This window comes from Pseudomyrmex gracilis, unplaced genomic scaffold (assembly GCF_002006095.1).
Source record: "Pseudomyrmex gracilis isolate BER0280 unplaced genomic scaffold, ASM200609v1 scaffold_273, whole genome shotgun sequence".
Classification (NCBI taxonomy): Eukaryota; Metazoa; Arthropoda; class Insecta; order Hymenoptera; family Formicidae; genus Pseudomyrmex; species Pseudomyrmex gracilis.
Window position 1 is genome coordinate 161,564 of NW_018020857.1, and position 9,292 is coordinate 170,855.

General features: G+C 37.7%; 1 protein-coding gene across 5 annotated transcripts; it reads right to left on the bottom strand.

Annotated features, from left to right (window-relative positions):
* Nucleotides 1-382: 382 nt before the first annotated feature.
* On the bottom strand, nt 383-7,952 carry LOC109859635 (F-box/WD repeat-containing protein 7). Of its 5 annotated transcripts, none has more exons than XM_020438065.1 (9): nt 7,687-7,952; nt 6,173-6,431; nt 5,815-6,047; nt 5,636-5,738; nt 4,972-5,493; nt 4,478-4,885; nt 4,068-4,383; nt 3,796-3,950; nt 383-3,169 (listed from the first exon to the last, which is right to left on the bottom strand). In XM_020438065.1, the coding sequence occupies exons 2-9, from the start codon at nt 6,380-6,382 to the stop codon at nt 3,122-3,124; spliced, it is 1,995 nt and encodes a 664-aa protein (XP_020293654.1). In that variant the 5' UTR covers nt 6,383-6,431; nt 7,687-7,952; the 3' UTR covers nt 383-3,121. The 5 variants fall into 5 exon arrangements, with proteins under 5 accessions (XP_020293654.1, XP_020293656.1, XP_020293655.1 ...); XM_020438067.1 differs by lacking the exon at nt 7,687-7,952 and adding an exon at nt 7,316-7,366; XM_020438066.1 differs by lacking the exon at nt 7,687-7,952 and adding an exon at nt 6,932-7,309.
* Between the last annotated feature and the right edge of the window lie 1,340 nt (nt 7,953-9,292).

A 9,292-nucleotide genomic window follows, 5' to 3' on the forward strand; every position in this document is an offset into this window, starting at 1 on the left:
AAGACTCTACACACGAGGAAATCAAACGTGCTTATCACCAGCGCTTGTTGCAGTTTCATCCTGATAAGAATGTCAATATCAATTCTGCTGACCCTCGCGAGTATTTTGAAGTTTGCAAAGCTTGGCAAATATTAGGAGATCTGCATAGAAAAAAGGAATATGACGCAAAGTGCAAGCAAGAAAACTTTGAAGAAGAAGACAAACCCGTCTACGCGCGTTTGTCAATCATTGATCTCGACGTGAAGTCTTCCTGTCAAGATACATTCTATCCCTGCAGATGTGGCAGCAAATACGTCATAAAGCAAGATTATCTTCAAGAAAAAAACGTTTTGTTGGAAATAGCATGTGAGAGTTGTACACATGTGATTTTTGTTGAAACATAGTAAAAAATCTTGAAATGTGTAAGTCAGGTAAAAAAAAAAAACACTCAAAGAATTTGTTGGATAAATCAAATTGCGTAAAAAAAAGATCAAACTTTTTTCTTTGCTTCTTTTTCCTCACAAAGAAAAAAGTTTTCAAATGCCAGATCGCGAAAAAATTTATTCAAAAAACCAATTGAACAAATTCAATTGCATTTATCAGTTCTCGAAAAAATTGTCAACAAAATTTCTCAAAGAATTTCAGGATTTTTCAGACAGCAGACACTCTGACGTAATATAAATGAGACATTATTCACAATTTATGTAGAAAGAGGTCGAAATCGAACATTTATTTTGTACAAAATATGTTTCTTAGCACAAGAACGTGTGTACAGTAATTTGTAATAAAAAAAAAAAAAAAAAAAAACAATCTAAAATATGCGGCAACATCTTTTTCTATTTCTTATATATAAAAAAAAGAAATGATACAACAGGTAACACATTCTTATAATATAAACTATTGAGCAATATACAAATAAACACGACACCTAGTCTAACCTAGGTCCAATAATAAAAAGATGCATTTGCACAAATTGCATTACGCAGATAATGCCATTCATGACATGTGATTCAGTAGAATCCATATAAAATACACATCATCGACAATCGCTGTCGTGATCTAAGTCTTCGTCGTATAATTCGTGCTAAATGGAAAGATCTGGCTAATACAAATATTCTCCTTTTAAGAAAGTCTCAAGTTGCTCACCAGTCAGGCCGATACTCACATAATATCCGATCTTATATTTACGATCATTTTAAGTTTATGTTAAGATGCCATTCCTTTCGTTGGATTTACGGATTCATCTGAAGCTGAATTTAAGACAATCTTAAATACAAGATCTAACTATATACACGAGAATATCAGTCTTAGAGTGAGATCAAAATTGTTTTTTTTTTTAAGACTCCTAGACATTTCTGCAGCCATATTTGAATTGTGATGTGAGAAACTTTTGCGTGAGTTTTTGTTTTGCAACTTACATTGAATAGTTTTTTTTTTTTACTATCAGCATAATTCGAAAGTTTAAATTGATACTAATTTATCAAAAATCTTCTTTTTTCGATTTATAGGTTCGTAAACGTCTATAAATCTTTGAACATAGAGTAAATTTATATAACAAAAAAAAGATTTTTAAAAAGCCATTTTTATTTTACCAATTTAAGTTTTCAAATGCGATGGCATAAGAGAAACTTCGACGATGTTTTTCGGGTTTGAATCGCGATTTTAATGTCATTTTTATACCGACGTTTCGTGAACATTTCAACTCACTTCATCAGGGTTTCAAGAGCAGCCTGATACCAGTATCAGTTAATACAATACACCGCGAAAGCGTCAAATATCAGATAAAAAAAACTTCTTTATCTCGATCTAAAACGCAAAACAAAAATTCATACATACATGGGCGTTTATACGTGAAGTTACAGCAGGGAGCACCGTATCGTGCGGCTCCAGGGGAAGTATTTCTCGGAAATTTCTTCTTTAGCTGCTCCTATTACTGCGCGCTCTTCTCCTTCGATTTCGGACCGTTGGCGGAGACCGAAGAAGAATGGCGCGCGATAGTATAGAGCATCCAAAGAAATTCCCGAAAAATATTTCCCCTGGACCCGCACGATATGGTGCTCCCTACTATACATATATACTACTGTACATATTTCATTGAGACGTTCATTAATGCAACTTCATTAATAAAGGCATAAATATAGCTGCAGAAACGCCCAGGAGTTCCCAATTAATGAAAATAATAAATGTTTTGTTCTAATTCTGTGCAAAACTGTTACTGTTGTTCATCGTTTATCTGTAAAATCTGTATTGCACGTGAACAAGTTAATTTTTTTTCTTTTTTTAAATTTTATATTGCACCACGACAGAAAAAACACACACATGCAACACTTGTAAACAAGTTTTTTTTATTACGAATAAAAAAAAGATTAAATCTGATTCGAATTATCGTCGTATTCGATTGCCGATATCTTCGCGCTCTTTCTTCGAGTAAAATGTTAATAATATGAAAATATCAGCTTGTAAACATCTTATAAAAATATTTGTCTTTAACCAGATCGATGATTATACAGGCAAGTAAAACCTAAAGTTACTTCATCAGGAAATAGATCGAAGCTAATTTGACAGAAAGTAATTCAATGATTAATCGATTTGTCCGATAAAATTATGCAATGTCATTATTTATACAAACAAGTTTGAGAATTTTTCATAAAAAAAAAAGTCTGTATACGGTAGACTCCTGATATAAGTCAGTCAGAAAGTTCGAGAGGGATAAAAAAAAAAAAAAAAAAAAAAAAAAAGGGTCTGTTTTCCAATTGCCCTTTTGCCAGGAAACGCTGCCCCAAGTTCGCGCGAAGAAGTTGAGCTGCATATGCTGAGTGATGTGAGGGCTGCGCACATATGTATTTATTATTGCGGAAAAGAAACAAATCAGCGTTGGCAAAAGATATATATATGTATATATATAAGTATATATAAAGAGAGAAAACACTTGAATGTTATCTTATTGATCTTATATAAAGATCAACTGATCCAATTCTCTTTATCCCATATTAAGATCTGGATTTTACATCAAGATCAATTGATCTTATATCAAGAGTCTTTTGAGACCTAATGTGATGTGTCGGAATTGTCGTCGATTTTCTCGTTTGCTCCAGGGAGAGTATGAGATTCTTCAAATAATGTCATTTTGCCTCGAAGTAGTTTACGTCTCAGTCGCCTCGTTTTCGTCTGCCATCGTTGACAAATGCTCCTAAATGCCCACACAATAAACCCGTTATATTTACAATGAATCTGTTTTTTTTTTGTTTTTTTGTTTTTTAGGTATGTTGTTTTGTTTTTACTTTTGTATTCTTGTTTGATTCTACTGAATCTTGTTTACAACAGCGAAAAGTCAGAAGTACACTGATAAGCTCCTCGTTTTATTTTCCCGTTCCCTTCTTTCCCCATAAGTTTATGAGTCTTATAAATTTCACGTTTTGTACACACCACAGAGACGCGTCACGTCGTTTTAACAAAACGATTTACTTTTATAATTTTTTTCGACGGACACTTTTTTATATATATTGTGTATGTGTGTACGTGTGTATATATATATACATTATATATATATGTATATATATATATATATATAATGTATAACGATCCATCTACAGATCACTCGCTTCAATTCCCATGTTCCGTCCCGTGCTCTATCCCCATTTCGCGATAACTTCACCCGATTTTTACGACGCGTACAGTCTTATCACAATCACACCATGATAATACATGAATCATTGTACAGCGTTGCGTTAGACTACTTAATTGAAAATATGTACAGAGAAGTCGTACAAAGAGGGCGATAGAGTCCACGCGTATTTGTGGAGCACACTATTTTACCTCAACGTCGAAATCGAGGACAAGCAGTTTCGTCTCCTCGGTACCGTTACGACTACCTACTGCACACACTAGTTTCGTATCACTCGCTCTGATCCGCCACACGACACCGCCGCTACCCCCGCTTTCTAGTGCAATTAGATTCCTAATAAAATCACCTGCAAACACGATGCAAAAGTTTGTTGTTTGACGAGCAATGCACATATATAAGATTTGAAGATTCTAAACAAAACGATTTAGAAAACGATTTAGAAAACGTAGAGAAAGATACAAACCAGTGTTAACATCCCAGAGTTTTACAGTACCATCGTCGGAGGACGTGATCACAAAATGGCTATTGAACTGAAGGCAAGTAACCGCGGACTGATGTTTGTTCGGACCGGAAAGAGTTTGAAGGCAGTGACCGCTAACGATGTCCCATACTTTAACGGTGGAATCAGCATTGCCGGATACTAAAATATTATTGCGCAATTCCATTCCCGAGGTGAGCGACTGATGACCCATAAGAGTATGTCTACAAGCACCGGTTTCTACTTCCCATACTCTTATACTCGTGTCCAACGATCCGCTAACAACGTGCACACCGTCAAACTAACGAGATGAAACAGCAAACAGACGGTTGTCAATAATGAGAACAAAAAGCTGACATTTAGATAGATAAAACACACAAATTACATTTCTTTACCTGGAGAGAATAAACGCGATTGGTATGTCCGTGTAAGGTATGAAGGCACTCCTCGCGCTCCGGATTCCAAACTTTTACTAGGTAGTCGTAAGCACCACTGACTACCAATCTACCGTCGTATTGCACACATCTGACTGCTGCTAGATGTCCCACGAGCACATGCAAGCACTCTCCTGTATCTATTTGCCACACTCTTAGCGTAGCGTCCCTGCTACCACTCACGACCTTGTTACCGTGGAGATGCATGCATCTCACTGTTGAAGTATGACCGTATAATGTATGAATGCACTGTCCGGTCTCTGCATTCCATACTTTTAAAGTACGATCTGTACTACCACTGATAACAATGGTGCCAGACATTTGAGAGGACCACACACCTCCGGTATGCCCGACTAATGTTCGTAGACACTGAAACATCGAGAAAAACGTGTGACACAGTTGCGTGCGGCAGTCTCGGCCTTCTATTTTCGCGGACCAATTGCCGCTTAAATTACCTTGCCCGAAACGGCAGACCACACTTTGAGGGTATTGTCATCCGAACCACTAACTATCCGATTGCCCGAAAATTGTAGACATGTAATTACATGGTCATCGTGACCCTTCAACACTTTTGGCTCGCGAATCGGTTTCATTCGCCAGTTCATCTTAATATTGTGTTGTCGCATATAAGCTTGTTTCCACGGCGACGAACTATAATTACTACCACTTCGACAGTTTTTCCGTTTCGGCGGTGGCAGGTCTTTTAGATCTTCTATACCGGCCGCTTTGCATTTTTCCTTCCACAGAAGATTGTCATCGGCTAAAAACCGCCAATTCCGACAAGTCTGCGCCGCTCGCAGAAGATCCTTCGGTTCCAGGAAGGCCAACACTGACAATGCCAACTCTTTTGGAAGTAGAGATATGAAGTCTCTCTGAAACTGCGGCTCTATCACCTGCATCATATGACGCACTTGCGTAGGCTCACATCTTTCTATTAATTCATCTATCGCCAACATTCTCTCTGCGTTTGACCACCTCTGCAACAACACAAATTTATTTCCATTATCTTCATGATTTGTTTAAATTTTATAGCAACTGCAGTTTTCTCGTTTATTTTTATTATTTTTTAATAAGAATATTAAATAAAATTTAATAAGAATATATTAAATTATAATATACCTGAAATTGCAAAAGCCAACTACTCATTTCAGGTGGAGGATTGTCCTTAGTAGGAATGACACTTCTTACATGTTTGCTTTTATCATCTAGCTTTCTTGCAACTCTGAAAAACAAAAAAAGAAAAATATTAAAGTATCATATAAATATAGTCTCCACAAGATAAAAAAAATGATACTTACATTGTGTGAGGTTTTTCTTCTGGATTGAGTTTTTTACACGGCAAGCAATACTCTGTTTCACTCTTTCGCTTTCTTTGAGACTGAATAACATCGGATGGCACGCAGTTATGCGACACTGGACTCTGACCTTGTTCAAAGAAGACCGCTTGAGACTGTGATACTGGTGATTGACAATTGTTACTCTCCACCTCTGCTGTACACTCCGTATCACAGAATAATCCACTGTCACTAATCTAACAACATTAAAAAGCATTAATCACAAGAACAATACCGAACTTGCAGTTAAGTTTTGCAATTTATTCTATAACGAAGATGTAAATAAAATACAAGAGATTGTCACTAGTTGCTGATGACTTACTTCACTTTCTCCTTCACTGGTCTCGTCCTCATCCTCATCCTCGTCATCTCCATAATCCTCAGATTCTTCATCTTGTGGTAAAACTGAATGCATAGGATCCAAAGAACTTGGTCCTGGCAATCCCTCAATACCCTCGATCGGACTAGGACTGGCACCGCCTAGTTTATTATTGTCAGATATATTGTTGGAGGATGAAGGAGGGACAGACATTACTATACGCAGTAGTAGTATTAGGGTTTATAAGTATAGTAACTGTAACCTAAACAAAAGGAACAAAATGATCATTAATAATTCATGTATGTACAAACGAACACTTTTTTTTTACTGATCTTTTATCTGCCACGCACGTCTTGTACATAAAAGTGATATATGCAAATAAGTGACAATTTCAACAAACGCGCGAGTCTACTGAAAAAAAAAACAGCGGGGTGTCGCTGCTTCGTCGCCTGTTGAGAAATCTCACGCGTAAACTGAAAAGAAAAATTATCGGAAAAAAGAAGGAATAGGAAAAACAAATTCAACCAACATTCATGCAACAGTCTAGGTTAAACTCCACGAGATAACGATTATCGTTATCGCAGCGAGGATTTACCTAACCTTGAACCGTGTCTGCGCCGTGCGTGTTGCGCTTAAGACACGATCACGCAGCCGAAAATATTGCTAAGAACCAAGAAACTCTTCGCAGCCACACCCCACGTTGCCGCGCGTGCAACTTTACGAGACATGCCGCATAAGGTGAAAACGAGTCTCTATATATACTTAGGACGAAATGCCGTTTTCCCAGGTGGTCGGGGGGATCGTCTCTTTGTGTCTCCCACAAGCCTACGGGCGATGTTAAGCCGAGGAAGATAAAAGAAAGTCCCGTACGTGCGCGCTTGTCAACGACGAGACGCGTTGTTTCTATCAAAAGATCATGACATTCATCTCGTTTCGGGTGCAGGTATCTGTCTCGTATCACAAAGATGACGGATCTTTAGGTTAGAAACGGGATGCGAACGCGACGATCCCGGATGAGGGAAAAGGCCAGCTCTAGGCCAGCACGATTGTCGAAAGAAAAATAATAAACAACGAGCGTAAACACGACGAACGTGAATCCATCGGGAAGCCTCTTGGCTGCTACCAGATATAAATTTTGCTTCGCACCTCCCGGACTCCTTCGCACAGCAGTGCACAGCGAGCTCGCGCGCGCACACACGTACACACACACACACACACACGTACACGACTGCTGTTGGACTGTTGGGGCACATGCAAACACGTAGCAGCAGCAGCAGCAGCAGCAGCACGTCGCACTCGCGAGCCACGTTCTCACGCGGTCGCGTGACTCGATATTCCGTAAATTTAATATAACAAAAAAAATTATAAAACGTTTCGGCATTTAAGTTTTCACGATTATCAGTCGTTAAATTTTGTGTAAAATCCAAGACTTGGGAATAATCTTCGTCTATTTTTTACAGATATTTTTTTTTTTTTATCGATTTATCTCAGAGCACACAAATAAATAGAAAACATACCGGATGTCCAACTACCGAGAGACTTGAGTTGGATAAAATAAAATACAATGCATTCTTTTGTACAAAAGCATCGTCAGGTGCAACACCGCTGTCCTTCGAGGCCAGTGAACCGCATTCCTAACCTTCTCTTCCTAGATCTAGCCGGAATGTAGATTATTGTTCTTAGGGTCAAGCGATTTGATCCAGAAGGCGGAAGGCCAATAGCACGTACGTAAAGCAAGTGTTCGGTCCGTTCAGAGAAGAAAGAGCACCGAGATGTATCGTCAATTGGTTATTGAATAGAGAATTTTCTAGTTGCGCTTCGTAGCGAACAACAAGACAGCGCCAGAATGGCCATAACGAAACAACCAGAAACCACTTTCACCACAGAGAGAAGATCTGAAAGATACAAACTCAGTGAATAAAATTACTATCTTTGATTTGGTTCTGTTCTGTGCTATGTGCGCTCTGCTTGCGCGCGCGCGCAAGCGCGTCGATTCGATATTTCGAAGATATCATTATTCGATATATCGAAGTATATCGCGCGTTTCGATACACTCGAATTAGTAGCGAGCAATTATGGCGGACGACGCGCGACGCGGAGTCGGAACCATGTCCCCGTAACTTGTTCCCGTAATTTCTTGCCGTTATTGTCGTTTCGCGCGCAAATAGCGGTTGTGTAAGTGCGAATCGTAAAGTGCCGGGCGTTCGCGGTGACAAATAATTATTATAGCATATAAATGTCGCGCACTCTAAATAATTATTATAATATATAAATCTCGCGTAATTGGCGAATTTGTGACAACATTGCGTCGCGGGTGTAGGGTGCGCGTTTTTATAATACGCGCGCGCGAGAAACAATGTACTTGCACGCGTTGCTGCAGCTGAACACAATTTATCGTGTTTAAGAACCAGAAACGTAAAACACATAATGATGTAAAAACTATATGTATTGAAAACTGAAAAAGACGATTGAAACAACAAACAGCATCAGAAACTTGTTGCAAATATTACTACGGAGCAGATTGGAATGTAATCAAGTGAGTGATAACTCCTTGGATCATTTTTGCTGCTATTAATATATCAAATATTTTAAAATTACTATACATTTTGCGCTTCTGTGAGAGTGTGTGCAAGCGTGAATTTACTGTACTTTAAAAATTAAAATGACCGACCTCAGGAAGAAGAACAGAAAAGGATGGAGAATAAAAATTTGCAACTTTTCCTTGATAGGAAAACATTTACAAAATTATGTGACGAAAACTTGCACTAAAATTGTAATTTGCAATTATACAGATATAGTTTAGAAAATAGATGTAAAAACATTGATCTTTTATAAAATATATGTAGTTGTTTGCAAAATTATTCTTCAAATACTATTTTAACAAAAGAATAACGATATTTCGAATCATCTTAGCAATATATTTGCAAAATTAATTTCAAAAAGAAATTGTCCAATAATTGAGAAAAAAATTTCAGCTATGTGATGTTTAAAATATGTAGAAATATGATCGCGTATGAAGAAATGCAAGAAATCGTCGTCACTCATGATGTCATATTTGTACAATATTTTCACAATTTGCCTATTGGAGATATATACACAGTTTGTCCGGAAAGTTCCCGGACT

What these genes read in the sequence shown, in the direction of transcription:
- LOC109859635 (XM_020438065.1), bottom strand. Translation starts at nt 6,382, where the DNA reads ATGTCTGTCCCTCCTTCATCCTCCAACAATATATCTGACAATAATAAA. An exon ending in CCAGTGAAGGAGAAAGTGAA is followed by an intron (nt 6,048 to 6,172) that starts GTAAGTCATCAG and finishes TAATGTTGTTAG; the next exon opens with ATTAGTGACAGTGGATTATT. An exon ending in GGTCTGCCGTTTCGGGCAAG is followed by an intron (nt 4,886 to 4,971) that starts GTAATTTAAGCG and finishes TCGATGTTTCAG; the next exon opens with TGTCTACGAACATTAGTCGG.